Source organism: Dipteris shenzhenensis, chromosome 3 (genome assembly GCF_047967505.1).
Source record: "Dipteris shenzhenensis isolate YYH24624 ecotype China chromosome 3, Dip_SZ_1.0, whole genome shotgun sequence".
In the NCBI taxonomy this organism is placed as follows: Eukaryota; Viridiplantae; Streptophyta; class Polypodiopsida; order Gleicheniales; family Dipteridaceae; genus Dipteris; species Dipteris shenzhenensis.
The window spans coordinates 61,354,489-61,376,520 of NC_141598.1; the positions used below are offsets into that span (position 1 = coordinate 61,354,489).

The 22,032-nt window shown below is 46.4% G+C and overlaps 1 protein-coding gene across 1 annotated transcript in view; it reads left to right on the top strand.

The window, feature by feature from the left end:
• Positions 1–22,032, top strand: part of LOC147904121 (protein FATTY ACID EXPORT 3, chloroplastic-like) — a 72,423-nt gene that overhangs the window by 17,958 nt on the left and 32,433 nt on the right. Inside the window, exon 2 of the mRNA XM_087370755.1 lies at positions 3,269–3,680. Coding sequence (XP_087226881.1) covers positions 3,269–3,680 — 412 coding nt within the window. The remainder of the gene's footprint in view (positions 1–3,268; positions 3,681–22,032) is intronic.

Here is a 22,032-nt window from a genome sequence, read left to right on the forward strand (position 1 = left end):
ACATGACGTGCCTCTTGGCAAACATTGCTCAACAGGTTCAAGTGCTGGAAAGCAGCCAAGCAGAAACTCATGACATAGGGCCCCAATCCCAAGGAAGAGGCCGTGCGGACAACAGCAACTCCACTCATGCAAACAAAAGAGAAAATCTTTGCCGCTGATCAATTCGTGGAGGATGATGACTCTGCTTATGCCACAGTTCGAGTAGCCATTCAAAAGGCCCAGGAGAAACAAAGAGCAGCTGCAAATAAAAGACGGAGGGCGTTTGCATTGAAAGAAGGCCAATGGGTCTTATTGAAATTTGAGAAAGCCCGGTTAAAAACCAAAGTGGGCAAAAAGCGCATCTACTTCAAGCTTCCTTTCGATATTATGGTCCTTTTCAGGTGTTGCAGGTAATAAATGATGTCTCAGTCCGATTGAGACTTCCAGAGCATTGGAAGATCCACAATGTCTTCCACGTAAGCTTGGTGAAACCCTTCATTGGGGAACCACCTCAAGAGCCCACACTGGACGATGCACCTGAAGTAGAGGACACTGAGATCTTGTTGATCCCAGAGCAAATTATTTTGCATAACTTCACTACGGGACGTCGAGGCACGACTCGCAAAATGTACTTTTTGAAGTTCAGAGGGCTCCCATCCACCGATGCCCAATGGATGGACAGAGCTACATTTCAGGAGTGTTCTGAAATCATGGATGCTTATGAGGAAGCATTTCAGTTGCGGACAACCGAATGAAAGACGAAGGAATGTCATCCTGCTTCAACATGTATCCACTTGCTTGGTACTATTTCTTTTTGTTTTTCAATAGTATGCTTGTTAAGAAATGAAATGTTTTCCTACTGTTCAGTTATGGACAATGGGGACTAGGTCTAGCATTTGAGGGTGGACCCCCTTGCTTGGGGTTATGGGCATTAGTGACCCACAAGAGTGATGGCCTCTCTTTGAGAGGGACATCTAGAAACCACACCCCACCTGAGTACCCAAACATGGGACCAATCAAATGCACAGATTGCATACCGACCTAGGAACCATTCAAGAGAATGTTCCCTGAGCTTTGGGTGTGGGCCTGGCAGCATGCCAAGAGTAATGGAGATACAAGATAAGACGACAAACAAATGAGCTCAGTATGGCTCAGTTATGACCTTAGAGTACGTCAATAGATAGTCTAAGCTGTTAGGAACCCGTGGGTGCGATCAGAATTAAATTCTGACAACTTTGAAATTTTAGGGTTTTTGGGAGTGACACGTGGCAGCTGACACGTGGCAGAGTGCCACATGGAATCTGAGCTGGCAGGTCAGTCCACCTGTCCCACACATGTGGCAGCATGCATGGTAAGTGGCAGGGCATGCAGGCCAAGTGTTTGGTAGATTTGGGGCAGGTTGTGGGCTGTCCTCTTTGGGACTGCAGCCCACCAAAAATCTGGGACAAGTGTCCACCTTCCACTCTAGGCCTAGGGGGGGGCTGAGCCTATAAAAGAAGGCCTCTCCCCTTCATTCCACACATGAAAATTTCGTCACTTTTCTTCTCCCTCCTTTTTGATGATGCAGCAGAACCTCTCCAGCTCCTTGGGTGCAGCCAGCTTCTCCCCAGGCCATTCTCTCACCTCAGCAGCACTTTCTCTCTCTACAACAGCACATTCTCTCTCTACAGTTCCAGCCCCTTCTCTCCATAAATCTGCCCCCTCTCAGCTCTTTTGGAACAGCAGCAGCATCCTCTCTGCTTTACCTAGCCTGGAGCAGCCACAGCCCCTTTCTCTCTCGTGCTGCAGTCTTTCTCTCTCTACTGCAGAATTTCTCTCTCTACTGTTCCAGCCCCATTTCCCTTGCAGAAATCTGCCTTTCTGTGCACCTCTGGAACAGCAGCAGCTCCTCTCTTACATCCCCTCCCTTGGGATCAGCATTGGCACTCTCACTCTACAGCTATCACTCCATAAAAGCTTTCTCTCTCTAGCCTACAGGCTGTTTTTCTAAGCTGTTCTCATTCCAGCCCCATTTCCACACTCTCCTCACCCAAGGTAGGTTCAGAGGCATCAAGGACTTCATCTACAAAAGGCTCAAGTCACGAAGGGAGCCTGTATTGTCAAGTTTATCTCATTTACAGCACTATTTCATGTTGTTTCTACTATCTTTCTAGAAACTAGTGCTTGTCTCTAATGATGGATGTAAGTGGTGATTGTTGCAGGCTTCTTCCTTGTGGATTGGGCAAGCCAAGAGTTGAAACCTAAGCTTGGAGTCCTCCTTTTTGTTGTCTATCTTGTACATATGCTCTTGAGTCTTGTATCTAGGTCCTAGGTTTTCACTGAGTTCATCAGTTTGGAAGGTGCATTGCACCTTGGTCTTGTATCTCCATTTTCAAGAATAAAGTGAGCCTGGATAAGGGGGGCCCCCCGTCTTGGCCCCTCAATCATATTGCATTTTCCAATGATGTCACTTTGTGTTTAAGCTGTATAAGTCTTAATTCCAGCTTAATTGCAAACTCTTAAGTTCAAGTATATGTGTTTGGCAAGCAATCATCTCGTTTAAATGCCTCTGCAAAATCCGTTGTCTGAATTGATAGAAAGCACCGAGTAGTTTACAAAGTCCCCTTTGTCTCTCTTGACATAGAGGGTACTTTCAGTAAGAGTGGTTTGGCAAACCCTGGCTGGTTAAATAAGTGTGCCCGTGCAGCTTGTTTGAGACTGTACAGTGCTTTACGTAGATTTTATCTTCTTGTCCAGGCACCACAAATCCAATGAGCTGTTGACTCACGTCCTACAAGTCTCCATGAAGGAAAGCAGTCTTATGGTCCAATTGATGCACTTTCTGCCGAAATGAGCAGTCTTAATGTCCGCGTGATGATTGTTATCATAAAAGTGGCGGCAAAAGTCTCATAATAATCTATCCCCTTTTGCTGGAAATAGCCTTTAGCAACTAGCCTTGCCTAGGTGTTGATGGGACAATCAGATTTTCTTTTCACCTTATAGTAGGTCTGAAATTTTCACCTTCAGGAAAGGGACCACTACAGTTTAAACCAGGTTGACATATGTCTACGTGATTTGATATTAGAATAAATATATTTCAGTCTCATGAACAAAATAATCATCATGGTTTCCATTACCATCTGCTGCTAGATCTTTCATGAAAAATACAAGAAGTTGTTTTTCTCAACATTTCTGTGAACAAAGCTAGAATTGATGATTTCTTGAAAAGGTTCCAACCTATGTTGACTTCGCTGCTGGTCAATAACTTCCTTTCCTTCTATGTAATTTGTATACTAATTTGAAATGGCAGGCTTCTGTTGAAACTGAGGTGAAAGACACAAAAGTAGAAGAGATTCGGGAAGAATTAGAGAAGCAGGCAGAGGACTCTACAGCATCCTCTGGCAAAGATGTCCCTAATCTGAAGGATGAAGCTATCAAAGCAGAGGACGGGTGGAAAGATACTGGAGAGTCTGCAGAAAAGCTTATGGGTGTGATTAGGGACACAACAGAACAATTGATGGAGCAAGCTGACAAAGCAAGAGCAGTCCTAGCAGCAACAGCACAGGAAACAGCAGAAAGGAGCAAGGAAAATTTATCGTATATTGCTGAAAATGCTCCTGATCCTATCAAAGATATTGCAGAGACAGCTTTAAAAGCCCATTCACCTGATACCCCCAAAAGCGTTGCCAAGATTCATGACTTCTGCCTCGGAATTCCATATGGTAAAAGTCACACTCATAATTCGATTTTTCCCATTTGGATTCCTCTGTTTTTCTTGTACAATATTCGTGTGCCTGTTGCAGTGCCATGTTACTACAGACTCAGCAGGATGTATAGGACTGAGGGTGCCCTGCATTAAAGATTACAATTTGCAGCTCTACATTTAGCTTTGTACCATTTATAGTTGTTTGGAAACTCTATTTGTATGATAGTTGTTTGGAAATTCTATGTGTATGACTAGACTATCTTCCATTCGTTCCCCTCAAATGTGAGTGTGACTTCCTTGCTTTTGTTCCAATGTTCTTTGTTTTTGTTGTGGCAATGTTCAATTGCATGCCAGAAAATTGGCAAAACTCCAAGTGTCTTTGCAAGCTATTTTCAGCTCTTTAAGTCGAGAAAAGAAAAGAAAGAAAGAAAGATGTACTAAAGTCTGCAAGAGGCCTCGTGGGCCTATTGAGACAAAGTACAAGCCAAAAATTAACTCATACAAGCCACTGACGCCTGAAGCAAAGGGTTCACAAAGACCCTTGTTGAAAGCTAAAAAACTAGTGAATCAAGTGTCCAAATACTAGAGTAGCAAAAGCAAAAGCTCCAAATACTAGAGTAGCAAAAGCAAAAGCAAAATAACAGAGAAGTATCAGGTGCTCAGAGCTAGCACTCCTAGTACATGCTCAGGTTTCGTATATTTAGGTGATCTAGTGGCTCTCTGATGAGATGTGAGGAGCTCTCTTATCTGTGTTTGTCGAGCTGTCTTGCGACGTGGGGCGTGAGTCTCCTCGATCTTTGGTTCCGGTGTGCTACGTCAAGGGTGATGCCTCGTCTTTGGCGGTCGCCTTTGAGAAGGGCTGAGATAGACCAGACCTCGATCCTGCGTGCTCTGGTCCCTCTCCGTGTCGCACTGGGAGTGTGTGTCCGTCGTCTGGCAGCATTGTGGTGGACACTCCCACTGCTAATCCATGATGCTCTCATCTCATCAAGCTCCTCTCCCTCAGCCACACCAGCAGCTGACTCAGATGCATAGAAGTCTGTAACAAAAGTCTGTGATCCGTCGTTCTCGGTGACCTGTGGTATTAGCTCTCTGGTCTGTCGCATCAATGTGTCTCTCCATCGTCGCATCTCGATCAGATAGAGCCCAACATAGACCTGATCGTGAAAATGGATCAGTTGGGTGAGTGGACCAAAGCCATGCCCCTTTTGAAAGAGGCAGTGATATCGTCCCCGAATCTCATAATAGACTGGGCAGACACATAGAAAATGCTCCTCTGTCTTCATGTCCTCCATTTGGCATAGTGTGCGAGTCCTCTGCTCTTTGATGCATGGCACTAAATCAGGCTTTGATGCATGGTTTCCCAACAGAATGGCAAGAGAATTGGATCAAACCAATCTACAAAGGGGGTGACCGCAATCAATTAACAAATTACAGAACAATTATGGTATGTTCCACTCTAGCCAAACTATATAGCACAATAGTAGAGGCAAAATTGAGTGCTTGGGCAGAGAAAGAAAATAAAAGAGCAATGGGACAAGCTGGTTTCAGACCAAAACACTGTACAGTGGATCACCTAGTCACTCTTCGAGTTTTGATGGAGGAAAGCCGCCTCAAGGGGAAGCCACTCTTCTGTTGTTTCATTGACTTTAAGAAGGCATTTGATACAGTGCCTAGGGATGTGCTATGGGAGAGAATGGAATGCATAGGGGTGCCCGAGGAAATAAGGTTTGCTGTCTTTAGACTTTATGAGAAAGTAAAATGTCAACTAAAATGTAAGGATGGGATGTCACAAGAGTTCTATAGTAATATGGGGGTAAAACAAGGATGTCCGCTCTCACCCACTTTGTTCGGCCTATGCATTGATAGACTTGAGGACTTGGTGAATGAAGAAGCATGTAAAGATGAGTTATACAGCCCTTATCTAGCAGGTCTCGTGATTTGGTTGCTTCTTTACGCAGATGATGTGGTTGTTTTCACTGATAGTGAAAGTAAGATGCAAAAAATGATGGATATCTTCAGCATATTTTGTGCAGAGAGTGGGATGGCTATTAATGTCAACAAAACTAAACTCATGATAGTCAAGACTATACAGCCAAGCAGCCCCCTCCAAATCTTATATAAAGGACAACCCATTGAGACAGTGCACTCATTCAAATACTTGGGTATTGAAATCCCCGCCAATAATAGATGGAACAGCTGTGTGCAACGGAGACTTGATGCAGGATGGGCAAAATACTTCCAATTTGAAAATGAGTGCAACAATAGCAATACGAGAAGGTGGCAAGTACGAAATATGATCTTTGGGGCATATGTGATACAGACAGTACTCTACGGAGTAGAGGTATGGGGTGGGAGTATATCTCCATCAACGTGGAATGAGATAGAGAAAATGCAAAAGTCTTTCATTAGGAGGCACCTGGGCATCAAGGCTACTACACCATACTCTTTGTTACTCCTAGAGACAGGATGTATACCCATAGAGCTACATGCTCTGAAGAGAGTACTCAGATACATCACAAAGGTCAAGTGCATGGATAATGAAAGGCTACCAAAGAGAGCATGGAATGAAAGTCAGAAGCTTCAAAAGACAAACAAGGGCAAGATTTTGACATCCGGATGGGCACAGGACCTAAAAAAATGGTTCAAGAAGTGGGAAGTAGAAGAGTATTTAAACTACTCTTCAGAGGAGATTGATGAAGAGGCTTTTCATTATGACCTGCTGAATGCACTACACAGGAAATGGCAAACAGCAGAAAACAAAGATAAATTTGAGTACTATCGCACATATATCAACCCCGAATATTGGTCAATTTATACAGGAAGGGAGACAACAACGCAGAAGTACATATGTACACCTATAGCAGTGCATAAACGGAGGGCTTTAGCCTCACTTCGCACCCGATCACACCAGCTGCAAATAGAAACAGGGGGATGGAAAAAGATGCCAAGGGAGAGTAGAATATGCCAACTATGTGATCTAGGTATGGTTGAAACAGAAGAACACATGGTAATGATATGCCCTCACTATGCACACATTAGGGAAGAGTTCAATCACCTCCTTGAGGGACATAACAAACTGGCCGATTTGCTGCATAAAGGGCCACCTTCAGCTTTAGGAACATTTGTGTATAAGCTCTTCAAGCATAGGAATCCACCTGAATCCTAGAAGGTGGTTTCTCTTTCCACCCTCCCATCTTCGGGAGGAGCTTTCATGTACTTGTGATATTGTATTGCTCAGGTCCCATAGGCCGGTTTTGGTCTTCAGAGGACGATAATATATTCTTCTTCTTCTTCTTCTTTGGGTATGCCTGTAGCTCTCCCTGCCTCAATCTGCAGTTGATGTGATGAGACTCGCAACTGACTGATGGCGACCCTAAGTGCATGTGAGACTCTCTTGTCCTCTAGATACTGAGGTTTGATGACAAGACCGTGCTATGAGATCTTCAAGAAGTGGTCATGGTAGAACTGGATCTTGGTGGAGAACTCCTCTCCCCCCCCAAGCCTTAGAGAGAGAGAGAGAGAGAGAGAGAGAGAGATCATACATTCTGAACTTGCCACTTGGCAGGAAGCAGTTCAAAATCCTGCGTGGCATCGTGCCATGGAACAGGAGCTTGAGAGTATTGATCGCAATCAGACCTGGATCTTGGTCAATCGACCCACTCACAAAAAGGTCATCGGAACCAAGTGGATCTTCCGAACAAAACTCAAAGCCGATGGAACACTGGACAAGTACAAAGCTCGCTTAGTAGTGCAAGGATTTCGCCAAAAACATGGTATAGATTATGAGGAAACCTTTACCCCTACTGCTGGATTAACTTCCTTTCGTCTTCTTCTCGCCCTAGCTGCTCATCACCGCTGGTCTATCTATCAGATGGATGTCAAGAGTGCCTTTCTCAATGGCTACCTTGATGAAGAAGTCTATGTGACTCCCCCACCTGGTTTTTCTCCTCCTGGCCATGAAAATAAGGTATTCCGTCTCCGCAAAGCTCTTTATGGGCTTAAACAAGCATCTCGTTCATGGTTCCACAGGATAGACACCTTCCTCAAAACTAATGGTTTTCATTCCACTCCTTTTGATCCAAATTTATATATCCATCAATCGTCCGAGGGGGTCTGTTTTATTTTACTCTACGTAGATGATCTTTTGCTTTTAGGCTCTACTCCCACTACACTTCAGTTCATTAAAACTCAACTCAGCACCACTTTTGAAATGACTCATCTCGGTCTTCTCTCCTATTTCTTAGGCATGGAAGTTGTTCAACATTCTGGTGGTATTTTTGTTTTTCAACAGAAATATGCTCTTCAACTCCTTGATAAGATCGTTCCCCATGACGTCTACAGGAGGCCTCGCGGTCCTATGGGACAAAGTACAGAAGGCCCTTGCTGAGTACTAAAATGCTATACTAGTACAAAATAGCAAAAACGTAGCAAAATAGCATGAGGCTGGCATGAAAATATCAAGTGCTCAGAGCTAGAGTTCCAAGTGCATGAACTGGCTCCACGTGTCCAGGCTCCATGATGGCTCTTTGATGAGATGCAAAGAGCTCCTATATCTACATCTGTCGGAATGTCTCCCGTGGTGGTGGAGGCTGTGGTCTCCTCGATCTTTGGATCTGGTGGGCTATGTCAAGAGTGATGCCTCTCCTCGGTCTATCTCCCCTAAGGAGAGCTGAAATAGGTCGAACCTCGATCGTGTGTGCTCTGGTTGCCTGTTGCGCCATGTACGGTCTTTGTGTCCCTCGCCTAGCAGTGTTGTGTCAGCTCTTTCCACTGATCCATATATCTCTCATGTCAGCTAGCTCCTCTTCCTCTATCCCAGAGTGCCCTGGAGCTGAGTCAAATGCATAGAAATCTGTGACCTGTCTTTGCACTCGATCTACCTCAGTATCTTGTGGTGTGGTGGCCCCATTCTGCTGCTCTTTGATATGTCTTAGTAGTGTCTCCCTGTGTCGTCGCATCTCCATCAGGTAGAGCCCAATACAGACTTGGTCCTGGAAGTGGATTAGTCGTGAGAGTGGGCCAAAGCCCTACCCCTCCTGAAAAAGGCAGTGGTGGCGCCCTCGGATCTCATAGTAGGCTGGGTAGGCACATAGAAAGTGCTCCTTTGTCTCGACCACCCCCATCATGCACAACCTACAAGTCCGCTGCTCTCTGGGTAGCTCTCCTTGTCTCGATCCTCAGCTAATTAGACGAGACCCGCATTTGTCCGATGACAATCCTCAGTGCGTGTGGGACTCCTCTATCCTCGAGATACTGAGGTTTGATGATGAGCCCATCCTCCGATACTCTCAGAAAGTGGTCATAGTAGAGCTGGGTCTTGGTGGGGAAATCCAGGTCCCCCGCCCCAAGTGTGAGATGTGTGGAGCTGGAGGAGATCTAACCATATGATGCGGTTAACCTCATCCAGTGGGATCAACTCGGGCGGTGTATCCATGCTATACTTAAATGGGGGAAGCCGATCCATCTAAATGCTGTGGCTGGCAAACCATGTGGTGATGCGTGCAAACCATGCTGTACCTACTCCACTCTCTACTAGTCGTATGGAGGACTCTAGTGCCAGCCTTGGAAGTCTCTCGCGAGGTAGGTCCCAAACTTTGTGGAGGAAAGTCACTGTCTGAAAAATGGCATCAACCTGGAGAGGGGTCATGGCAAACTCTGCTTGTACCATCTGATTGGGGACCAATGGCTTACTCCGAATCATCCTAGAGCCCATAATCACTTGTAGCCGTTCAAATCTCCTCCATTCTGCTGCTGAAATATCGCAGCCCCAAAAAAGTGCCGCTTACATGGCAATCGGCCTCACTAGAGTGTCGAAAAGCCAACACTTCGTCAGTGGATCCTAGAAGTGCGCCTGGAAGCACTGTCGCTCTAGTCGGGCCAAAGCACCATGCCCTCGTGTGAGTCGTGCTCTAGCTACGTGGGTCAACGTGAAAACTGGCCCTGTGAAAACTGCACCCAAGTATGTGTAGGACTACACAATCTCCACTGGCTAACTTTAGTATGTAAAGCTATGTCGGTGAAGCACTGTGTAAGAGGTGTTGAAGACCATGACCTTGGTCTTCCCAAGGTTAACCATCAGGTCTCTCTCTTGCTGCAGAACACCTCTAGGGCATCTAGATGTCTCTGTAGTCCCTCTGCCGCAGATGACAGGAGGACTATGTCATCCGCATATAGTAGAATCTGTATCATCAAGTCTGCTAGTGGTGCTCCCTCGCCTCCTAGTGGTCTATGAAAGATGTAATCTCATCAATGTAGAGCCCGAAGAGAGTCGGTGAGAGAGGGCATCCCTACTTTACTCCGATTGTGCTCTCAACCTAGTTTGATAGGCCTCCTGGGACATGAACTCTCCCTCTGACGGACTCGTATAGGCTCACCACTCCCCAGATCAGAACCTTTGGAATCTGCATATCCTGTAGTCTCCTGATCATGCGGGATCATGGGACAGTGTCGAAGGCCTTCCGAAAGTCTACAAAACAAGCGTAGACTTTCTGGCGTTTCGACCTCGCCTCCTCAATGATAGTCCTCAGGGTGAAGATGTGGTCTAGAGTGGAGTGCTGTCTCCGGACACCTGCCTGCCCTAGAGCACGTTGCCCACGTGCGTCTGTATGGCTGCTTATCTCCCTCTCCAGTATCGATCCATAGATCTTGGCCAGCGTGTGGCCAATCATTAGAGTACGATAGTTCCCAGTATCCATGGGGTCATCTGCCTTGTGTATCGGTACTATGGTGGTGGTACTCCATGAGGGTGGGAAGCCATGACATGGCATGGTTGAACATCTGTGCTAGTACCGGAGCCAAAACTTCCTGTCCATGATCGAAATGCTCAGTCCGTAGCCCCTCATGGTCCTGTGTTCTCCGGTTATAAAGTCGGCTGAGTGCAGCCCGCATATTCTGTGCAGTGAGCAAGTGGCAAGTGGTGGGCCTGGGCATAGTGGACATATCAGGCGGTGCCTGCATTGGGACATCATAAAGAGAGCATGCATAAGTGTGCCAAACACCTGGGTCTGTGATGGGTATAGGTGGCTTTCCCTCCGATAGAAGCCCCCAACCAATGGTGGGATGCCCTTGCAATGAACTGATCACCTCGGTCCATTCTATGGGTGAGGAAGGCCCGCCGCTTACGACGTGTCAGTTGCCGTGAGATTTGCTGTGCCTCGGGTGATGTCAATTCGCCAAGGGCTTGCTCAAGTGTGAGGTGAGCTCTCATCTCTTTGCACTCATCATCATACCAAGGATTTTGTGGCATCTTCCCTAGTGAGGCACGTGCAGATCGAGTCGTGGGGAAAGACCTGATGGCTGTGTCCATGACTACTGTGGCAAGGGTGTTTGAGGCGTGGGCCTACAACATCTCCAAGTAGTAGGGCTAGAAGTCCCTTCGCCAGGTTGCTCACATAGATGGGGTCCAGGGCACGATCAAAGTGAACCTATACACGAGTGGGTGTGGGGGGGGACCCTTCCCTGTGACTGGCATAGTGGTAGAGATACAAAAGGCTAAGTACAAGTGATCAGCACCGAGTGGAGGAGGGGGCACAATAAAGTCGTATATTCGTGAGGTAAAGGCCAAGGGACCCAATAGGTAGTCCACTGTGCTTGTCCCTTCGCCATGTGGGAAACAAGTGAGACCACCGGATGATGGCCATCTCTGTAGACCATTGTAAATGATCAAATCATGAACAGCCCCTAGCTTTCACCTGTGGTGCATCTGCAGAATGTCTCACTATCCCGAGCTCAGCTGCATCTAGTTCTGGTACTATGACGGAATCCGATGCAAAGTCCAGTAGGCCCAAACTGCCTGTTCTCTTTGCGTGCATTGAAGTCACCAAGAAGGAGGATGTCCCCCTGCTTGGAGAATTCAGTGATATCATCTTGAATAGACTCTTATGGGCTGTGCCCTTCTGTGGTGACCTCACGTGCATAGGATGAAGTATATGGGGGGAAATTACACACTGCAATGAGAATCGGTCGTGCGTCTGATAGCTGGACTCGTATCCACATGTGTCGCGCATGCTCCTCTCTCCGTGCCACTGATATGAGAGGTCTCATGTGTGATCTAAAGAGGATATCCACTCCCCCCAAACCCTGCACACCAGTGTCTCTCCTCATCTAAAGAGGTCTCATGTGTGATCTAAAGAGGATAGCCACTCCCCCCAAACCCTGCACACTAGTGTCTCTCCTTCCTATGAGATGACTCCCATGTATATCCTGTCACAGCGGGCAGTCCTCTCTCGGGGCTCTCATGTGTCTCAGTATAGAAGACCATGTCTCTGTCAGTGTATGTCTCCGAGCAACCACCTGGATCAGACCAGAGTGCGCCATTGCAATTCCACACTGCAATTTTCAGTCCACTTTGTGTCCCCTTGGCCCGACACCGTCATAATTCACCCTCTTCTTTCTCTTCCTTTTCTTCCTTCTCTCCCCTGTCCTGATCTCCTCTCTCTCGGATGATCACCTTACCATCTTTGTATGCAGCCCATTTCCCTGCTTCTCTTGCTGCCATAACGTGTACCATACCTTCCCTCCAGTGTTCCTGCTGTAGGAGGGTGATGTCATCATCTAGGTAGATCCGGGTTCCTTTCAAGGTTACCCTCGTGCTCATGAGGCTCTGCCTATCCATGGCTGTTCGGAGTTTTATCACAAGTGGCCTTGCGGGTGCATCGGGCTTGCCAACTCTCCAAGCTGTCTCACATGTCAGGTTCACACCCATTTTGGTGAACAAAGCATTTGCATCTACCATAGGAGTATCTCCTATTGTGAGGCCCTGGACTAAGACATTTATGGCTTTACTGTTTCTCCTTTCATCCTCCTCTAGAGCATCTGAAATGAACTCTTTCTTGGGGACAGCAGTACCTTTCTTGACAACATCGCTGCATTCCAAGATTGCAGCCTCTCCTTTCTTGATTTTCTCCGTGAATTCAGCATGTTTACCCTTCATAGTTTCTCGCAAGAATTCCAAGTCTTTTCTGAGTTTTTCATTCTCAGATTTCAGTTCATCTATGATCTTGCATCCTTCTTTTGAAGTCCCCTTTTCCCCTTTGAGCTGCTTCATTTGTACCCTAATGATGTTCAGCTCCTCGTGTAGGGATGGCTGAAGCTCCCCTTCATCTCCGTGTGTATTTGCCTTCAATTTTACATTCTCGTCTTGAAGACTAATCTCCTGAGCTTCCAAGCTCTCTATCTTGGATGTAAGAAGACTGTTTTTCACGTCCATATCTCGCATCATATCCATTTGCATTTTCCCAATTTGTTTTGCCCATTTTGCATGCATTTCTTCTTGCCATCCCTTCATGTCGTCATTCATTTGAGCATGTATGTTTGAAAACTCATCCTTCTTGTATTCTTTCAATTTCTTATGTAAGCATTCAATTTCAGCATCTTGTAGCTTACATACCTCTTTGATAGTGGATAGACATGCTTTGGCATTCCCATCCTCTACTTTCTGCCCTTTGGTCCAAATCATGCTGTATTTCCTGTCTTTGTCCCCTCTGGTTTTCTGATCGTGAGCTTTCCATGGCCTCTTTTTTTCTCTGATTTTACTGATTTTTCTGCTCTTTTTTGCAGGCCCTTCTTGGTTGGATTGCCTACCACCTAAGGGCTGCCCATAGCAAGTCTTTCTTGATTTTTGCAGGTCAAGAGTTGGGTGGAGCAGAGGTATAGGGCTGGAGTCGAGGTATGGGGGTTGTCAACAGCTCCCTTGTCTTGGTCAGAGGCCTCGTCCTGGCTAGGCAGGGGCTGCTGGTAGCCTCTTGACCTATTGGTGGGCTTGGAGCAGCCCTGAGATGGCAACACAGGCCACCCGAGCTAGGACACGAGGTACGGGGGGCTAGTAGCCCATGTAGCCTGCGCTGGTCCTTGTGACCTGCATTGCTGTAGTTGGCAGATTGCGGGGGTGGCGTAGTAGATGGCGGGGGTGGCACAACAGGTGGCAGGGGTGGCGTAGCAGATATGGCGGGTGTGGCGTAGTAGGTGGCACGGTCACTTCAGGTGGGCCGATGGCCTGCTACCAGCCGCGCAGTAGCAGGGAGCCCACGGAGGGGCTAGGAGGCAGCCCACAGGGGCCTAGGGGGGGTTGGGAGGAAGGGGAAGAAGAAGAAGAAGAAGAAGAAGAAGAATATATTATCGTCCTCTGAAGACCAAAAAATCGGCCTATGGGACTTGAGCAATACAAAATCCTCGTACACAAAGACTCCTCCCTTGGAGGGGAGGGTATTAAGAGAAACTAACTTTATGTCTTAGGTGAGTTCCTGTGCTTGAAAAGCTTATAGACAAACGTTCCTAAAGCTGGGGGTGACCCGCTATGTAGCATATCAGCCAGTCTGTTATGTCCCTCGAGAAGAGAGCTAAATACTTTCCGGATGTGAGTATAGTAAGGGCATATCATTACCATGTGTTCTTCAGTTTCTGCCATTCCCTGGTCACATAATTGGCATATTCTGCTCTATTTTGGCATATCTTTCCATCCTCCTATTTCAATCTGCAGCTGGTGTGATCGGGTGCGAAGTGAGGCCAAAGCTCTTCGCTTATGTATTGCCATAGGTGTGCAAATGTACATCTGCGTGGCTGTTTCTCTTCGTGTATAAGTAGCCCAATATTCGGGGTTAATAAATGTACGGTAGTACTCAAACTTATCTCTGTTTTCAGCTGTTTGCCATTTCCTGTGTAGTGCATTCAGCAGGTCATGATGAAAGGCATCCTCATCTACCTCCTTTGGAGAGTAGTCCAAGTACCTCTCTACCTCCCATTTTTGGAACCATTTTTTTAAATCTAGTGCCCATCCAGATGCCAAAATCTTACCCTTATTCGTCTTTTGGGACTTTTGACTTTCTACCCATGCCCTCTTTGGCAGCCTTTCATTATTCATGCGCTTGACCTTTGTGATGTATCTGAGTACTCTCTTCAAGGCATGCAACTCTATGGGTATGCATCCTGTCTCTAGGAGTAGGAGAGAGTAGGGTGTGGTAGCCTTGATGCCAAGGTGTTTTCTAATGAAAGATTTCTGCATTTTTTCTAAATCGTTCCATTTTGATGATGGTATACTCCCCCCCCACACCTCTACCCCATAGAGCATTGTTTGTACCACATATGCCCCAAAAATCATGTTTCGTACTTGCCACCTTCTTGTGTTGGTATTGCTGCAGTCATTTTCAAATTGATAATACTTTTCCCATCCTGCATCAATTCTCCGTTGCACACAGCTGCTCCATTTGTTATTGGCTGGAATTTCAATGCCTAAGTATTTGAATGAGTGCACTGTATCAACAAGTTGACCCATATATGAGATTGAAGGGGGATTACTTGGATGTATAGTCTTGACTATCATGAGTTTAGTTTTGGAAACATTCACAGCCAGCCCACTTTTCGAACAGAACATGGTGAGGATATCCATCATTTGTTGCATCTTACCCTCACTATTAGTGAAAACAACCACATCATCCGCATAAAGAAGCAAGTGAATCTCAAAATCTGCTAGGTAGAGGCTGGACAACCCTCTTTTACCTGCTTCTATGTGCATCAGTTCCTCAAGTCTATCAATGCATAAACCAAACAAGGTGGGTGAGAGTGGGCATCCTTGTTTGACCCCCATATTGCTATAAAATTCTTGTGACATCCCATCCTTACATTTTAATTGACATTTTACTTTCTCATAAAGTCTAAAGACAGCAAACCTTATTTCCTGAGGCACTTCTATGGATTCCATTCTCTCCCATAGCACATCCCTAGGCACCGTATCGAATGCCTTCTTAAAATCAATGAAGCAACAAAAGAGTGCCTTCCCCTTAAGGCGGTTGTCCTCCATCAACACTCGGAGAGTAACTAGATGATCCACAGTGGAGTGTTTGGGCCTGAAACCCGCTTGTCCCATTGCCCTCTTCCTTTCTTTCTCTGCCCAAGCACTCAGCTTTGCCTCTACTATTGTACTATATAGCTTGGCTAGAGTAGAGCATACCATAATGGTTCTGTAGTTTGACACTTGATTGCGGTCACCTCCCTTGTAAATTGGCTTGATCCAGTTCTCTTGCCAATCGGTTGGGAAACCATACACGAATGCTTGGTTTAGTGCCATTACTATGTGCCTTTGCGTGTGTTCATTGGACCACTTAATGAGTTCTGCTGTGAGGTGTATAGTGTCTGCTGCCTTCCCATTTGCCATTTTCTTTAGGCCATCTTGCACATCTTCCAATGAGAAAATACCTTGAGTATTACCACTGAGAGACATGCTCGCCATGGGCCGAGCCTTGGGATGCATGTAGAGTTGTTGAACATACTCAAGCATCTCTATTTCTGTAAAATCTCCCATGATGTCATTTGGCCTTTGTTTAACTCCTTTCCATGCTCTTCGAGGGTTCTTGACAAAATCAATTGCATTTGACCATTCATTTTTCTCAATATAAACACGCCTCTTTTTGTCAGAGCATGGAACTGCTTCTCGGCTGCTCTTCTTTCATCTCCCATTGGAATCCCCTTTAGTACACTCCTAACTGCCTTGCGTTCAGCATCAAACCAGTCATTACATGGCAGCCCTTTCTTACGCTCTTTACTGTTCTTTTTGCACCCTAAAACTGTCTTAGCTGTGGTGAGAATGGCATTCTTCAATTGTGCCCAGCCAAATTTCTGTTTTCTCAGCAGACATGCTTCTAAACTTTCAGCATATTCCACCTTTTTTGCCTCGTTCACCTGATAGCCACATGCAGCTGCTTTATGCTCCTCCAAAGTTGCCTTGGCCAGCAATATATTAAGCTCTACATAGAGTGGTATGTGATCCGAATCAAGAGATTTCGGGCCAAGTGAGAAATTGTGTATAAGATTGCAAGCTTCCAGATGAATCAATGCATAGTCGATTACACTAGCCCCCCCACTGGCAGGGAAACAAGTAGGGGAATTAGATTTTGGGAAAAGGGCTGTGCCATTTACCACCAACATGTGCATACCATTCATCAAATGCTCCAATGCTGTACCATGTGCATTCACCACTTTATCCTTCGAGCATCTACACCAGCTGGGGTCAATGTCTATCTCATGCTCCTTTATGTATTCTTGCTGTGTGGGATATTGAAATTGTGAGTCTCCTATGCGTGCATTTAGGTCCCCAATAAGCATAACATTTCCTTGTTTGCTGAACATAGCAATATCTAAGCATAGGTCCCCAAATGGCTGGGATGGGTCAATCTCATGCCTCTGGTAGAAGGGGGATTCTCTATGAGGAATGTAGCATCCTGCAATATACAATGGCAAAGGGCTTCCTTTTACCATAACCCATATGTAGCGCTTATGGATGTCATCTTTGACCATAGAGATCTTGTCGTGTATATGGTCTTTGTATATGCATGCTACCCCTCCCTGCCCTCGTAGGCCTGATTGCTTTTGCCAGACGGAGTGCACCAAATAGCCATCCATTTTAGGAATCCTGCGTATATCCCTTTCCCAAGTCTCTGCAAGAAAGATAATGTCTGCATCATGTAACACTTCATTCAGACCAGCTCCTTTATGCCAAGGAAAGCCTCTACAATTCCAAAACATGACTTTCAGCTTCTTCTGGGTCCCATAGGCCTCGCGTTCCTATTGAGCTTGTTCAGCTCCTTGCTCTCTTTTTTTGACTCGGGTCTCATACATACGTCTCCTTTCTTCTTGTTGCATAGGGGTGCGGTCTTCTGTCACGTAGAAAGGTGTTCCTTTTAAATAAATCCTGCTGCTGTCCAGGATGATTTCTCTCTTACATGTGTCAAGCATTGTGCAAACAATTGCCCGATGACTTGAATTTTCATCCCTCTTTCTTCCTACCCGGTGTGCCCCAAAGACCACAACCTCTTGCATGGCAAGTTCAGCAAAAAAGTCTTCTATGTCCTTTGCAAGTGAGAGAGGTGTTTCTTTTTCTTTTTCAGATAGACCCCGTAGGACAATATTTTGTGACCTTTTTTCTCTCTCTTTGTACTCATTGGCATCTATCCCTTCTTCTATTTTTTTTCCCTTTTCTATGTGTGCATTTGTCTGAGCATGCCCATTTACTACCTTACTTGCCCATGTCCCCAAGGTGCCTATATCTTGCTTGCAATCTAATTGAGGCTGTTGCGTCATATTTGCCCTTATTTTTTCCAAGATCTGTTCCATTTCAGCAACTTTCTCCTCTTGGATAACAGTCTTTTGCTCCAAGCTGGCTATGGAGCTCTCTTGCATGGCCACCCTTTGCTCCAAATCTGCATTTTTGTATTCTAGATGTTGGCATTTCAGTGAAAGCTGATGTATCTCCTGCTGTTGGCGGTCCATTGTGCCTTGCAAAGCTGTCAAAAATGTCCAGATTCCAGTTTCATTAGAGAAAGTGTCTGCTGTGTCACCTTGAACTGACATGAATGGAGCTGTTAGAATGTTCCCTTGTGCAGGAATGAATGGGGCTGCCTGTCCATCTAAAATGATGGTGGGTGGCTCAGAAATTGCTGTCATTTGCAAAGCACTTGTTATATATAGAGAGTTTTTCATACTGCCTCTAGAGCTCTTTGCCAAGGGAGTGGAATGTGCTGATAGACCACTCCTATTGATTCTTTTGTTGAGACTGGTGGAAGCCATGGTTGAGCCTGTGGCGTATCAAGAAACTGGCGATTGACAGCGCACGCACGATAAAAAACAGGTACAACAGGTATGAAAGTACCAGGAGGGATAAGGGGGCGTAAAAACCGCGTTGGGGTTTTACCCCCCTTTCGAAGCTGATGGTGGCCTCAGATTTGCGGCCTGAGTTGAAGAGATGCCTCAAACTTAAATCGCGAGTAGCGATCGCCGCGCGCGACAGACAATAAGAGGAGCAGGTGTCCCGAACAATGTTGTAGATTACTGGGAATGGGAGAGAGAGAGAGAGAGAGAGAGAGAGAGAGAGAGAGAGAGAGAGAGAGAGAGAGAGAGATTATTAAAGTCTTCAGAAGACCGATGGGTCTATGAATCTGTGAAAATCCTGACACAAGCGAGCTGTGAGGGTGGAGCTACTAAACGAGCATCCACACCAATGTAGAATGCAAAAAAAGGCAGAATGGTAGTACTAAATACTGAGTACAACATAGTCATGTCGGTGGTTGACTACATATTAGTCACATCATCATCACCGGCATCATCGTCGTCGTCATCATCATCATCAGCATCATCATCAAGACATCAGGGGTGGATGAGGCACTGGAAGCATGAAGTCAGCGATAGAGTGCTGTCGACCACTCGACGGTGCGGTCCTGTGACGTCTCCTGGTCATAGCTCTACGCCTAACAAGGGCTACAGTAACCCCTGTCGGCCGTGCTCTGATGCGAAACATGGAGGGAATATCCCCAAGTGTAATCTACGCGTCCGTCCTCTGTCTGAGATGTCAAGTCACTGGCTTTGGGTCCCGATCATGTCGACATCTCGTCTCGGGGAAGTCTAGGTGATATGGCTGAAAGAACTCAGTGATAGAGCTCTGAGCAGGGTTTGCCAAGGAAGAGGTCTGCTTCTGTCTCCGTGATCGAAGTATCCTCTCGCGGTGCCAGACTACCTCATGAGTGAAGCTTGCCAAGCATCTCTGATTTGGATAGAAGAGGAATTGGGACAAAACCCCATTGCTATCTCTGAAGAGGCAGTAGAAACACCCTCAGATCTCATAGTAAACGAGACACCTGAAGATGAAGTGCTCCTCCGTCTCAACCTCCTGCATGTCACATAATGTGCATAAGCGCCTCTCCCTGGGTAGCTGCTCCGCTCTGATGCTCTCGATACGAAGTCTATGTGAAGAGACCGGGAAATGCCCAATAGAGATCCTTAGTGAGTGGGGTAAGTGGATCTGCGTGTATCTTGGTAGGTCAATGAAACCCTCCTCTGTGATATGTAAACAATGATCTTTGTAGAAGCTAAGCTTCTCTGGGAGTTCGCTCGGTCCCAACTAGGTCCGGAATGTGTGTAGCTGTAAGAGATCCTCACGGATTACCTGGTTGACATCGTGTGACATGAGGGGAGAAAACGGAGTGTCCATACTGTATTGGAAGGGAGGGAGTCTGTCCATGTGGAGCTCCAGTCCCTCAAACCATTTCTCTGTGCATGCATACCAACATCTCTGGTCACTCCCTGCTGAGATAGCTATGGCAGCCTGCTGCATCCAGAAGAGTAATCCCCATACTCTCTGACTCGGTACAAATATGTGATAACTTGAAATGTAGCATCTAGCTATAATGGAGATGACCCAAACTCAGCTTGAATGATCTGGTGAGGAACGGATGGCTTACTGCGAATCATCCGTGATAGCATGAGAACCTGTAGTTCCACCCGCGCCCACTCTGTATCCGATAAGTCTAGCCCCCAACAAGGGCTGCCATACATTCCCGTTGGGCAGACCAAGGAGTCAAAGAGCAGCCCCTTGGTCCGTCGATCCTGAAAGTGCGAGCGGAAGCACTACCTCTCTAGTCTGGCCAATGAAGCGTATCCTCTGCCCAAGCGTGCCTGCATCGTGGGTCTCATAGTGGTGATGGGTCCGGAGAAGACAACCCCAAGGAACGTGTATGATGAAACTATCTCAACAGGTAGACCCATTAAACGTGAACTGCTCTTGGCGCATGACGGCTCGAGATGTATTGAAGATCTTAACCTTGGTTTTACCTAGGTTGACCTTTAGATCATGAGACTCACAAAAGGACCGAAGTGCGTCAAGGTGTCTCTGGAGTCCCTCTGTAGAGGAAGATAGAAGAGCCGCGTCATCTGTATAAAAGCAAGATCTGGATCATCATGCCAACAAGAGAGCAACCATCCCCTCCTAGTGTTTGCATCACTGTCTCGAGCTCGTCTATGTAAAGGCCAAACATGGTAGGTGATAAAGGACACCCTTGTTTGACCTTGATAGTGCTTATGATCTCGTCTGTCCACCCAGATCGTGTTCGGACCTTGCCTGCGACTCTCTCGTAAAGTGCCATGACAGCCCAAATGATCTCCTGGTCATAACCCAAATCCTGTAGGGGCCGTATGAGGTGGGCTCTCGGGACTGTGTCAAACGCCTCGCGGAAATCCACAAAGCAACAGTAAACCCTCTGCTTTTGTGCCCTCACCTCCTCGATGATACACCTGAGCATGAGTATGTGATCCATGGTGCCATGATCACGTTGGAATCTAGCTTGTCGTGTTGCTCTAAGTCCTCGACACTTCACAAACCTGCTGACCTCGGAATCAAGCACTAATGCATATATCTTGGACATAACATGTCCAATCATAATGGTCCTGTAATTCTTTGGGATCATGGGATCCTATGCCTCGTGGATGGGTGAAATAGTGTTAATAGTCTAGGTGCGTGGAAACCCCAAACAGACAGCTTCATTAAATAGCTTTGCTAAGATCAGGGCTAGGAGGTTAATTCCATATGCAATGAACTCAGTGCATAGCCCCTCATGATCCTTCGCTTGGCAATTATGAAGTTTCATTACGGCATCATTCACTCCCCTCGCATTGAAGATGGTGTATGATGTGGGGCGTGGCATATGTGAGAGGTAAGGGGCTGGTTGGTTTTGGATGTCATATAATGTGCGTGCATAGTTATACCAGGCCTAAGTGTCGGTGAGTGGTGAGGGGGACCGTCCCTCTAAATATCTCCGCTAGAAGTCTTTAGAGTTGTTACTAAACAAAATGTTCAGTAGTTCCTCCTCGTTCCGGCAAACGAAATCTAGTTTCTTCCTACGTACCAGTAGACGATACTCGCGTAGCGTCTTTGGTTCGCTCGGAAGGCTGTTTTTGGTTTCGAATTTGAGCTGACGGCATAAAGCCTTACACTCTTCATCGTACCAATTATTACAGGGTACAGCGAGTGGTGTGAGGGAAAGCATGAAGGGCAGGCTCATGTAGTGAGCGGTTGATCAGGGCAGCACGGTCCTCTAATAGGGGTATGAAGTCAATGTAAGTAAGGAGTATGTATAGATGGTTAGAGTAAGTAGGTGAGTGGTCACAGTCGAAGCATATATCATGATAGGTGGAGTAAGAACTCAGTGGGGTGGAAGGTGCTGTGCAACGACATGGAGTGGAAATGCTAAAGAAAAGACAAGTGTGATTAGCCTCTGGAGGAAGAGGTGCTACAGTGAAATCGGTGATGCGTGATGTGAAGGTAGGGGATCCCATGAAGTAATCAACAACACTAGAACCTCCCCCATGTGGGAAGCATGTGAAACCACCCAAGGCGGGCCATCTGTTGAGACCATTATAGACAATGAGATCATGCATCCTGCCAAGTTCTAATAGGGCCTGCCCATAAGATGTGACTGGCCCTCGTCTGTCAGCTGAAACCCGTATCATACCTGCATCCTGAAGGTCAACGTCTGGCAGTAGAATGGAATCATCCCTGAAGTCAAGGAGTGATATCTAACAGGCGCCTGACCTAAACTTGAAGTCTC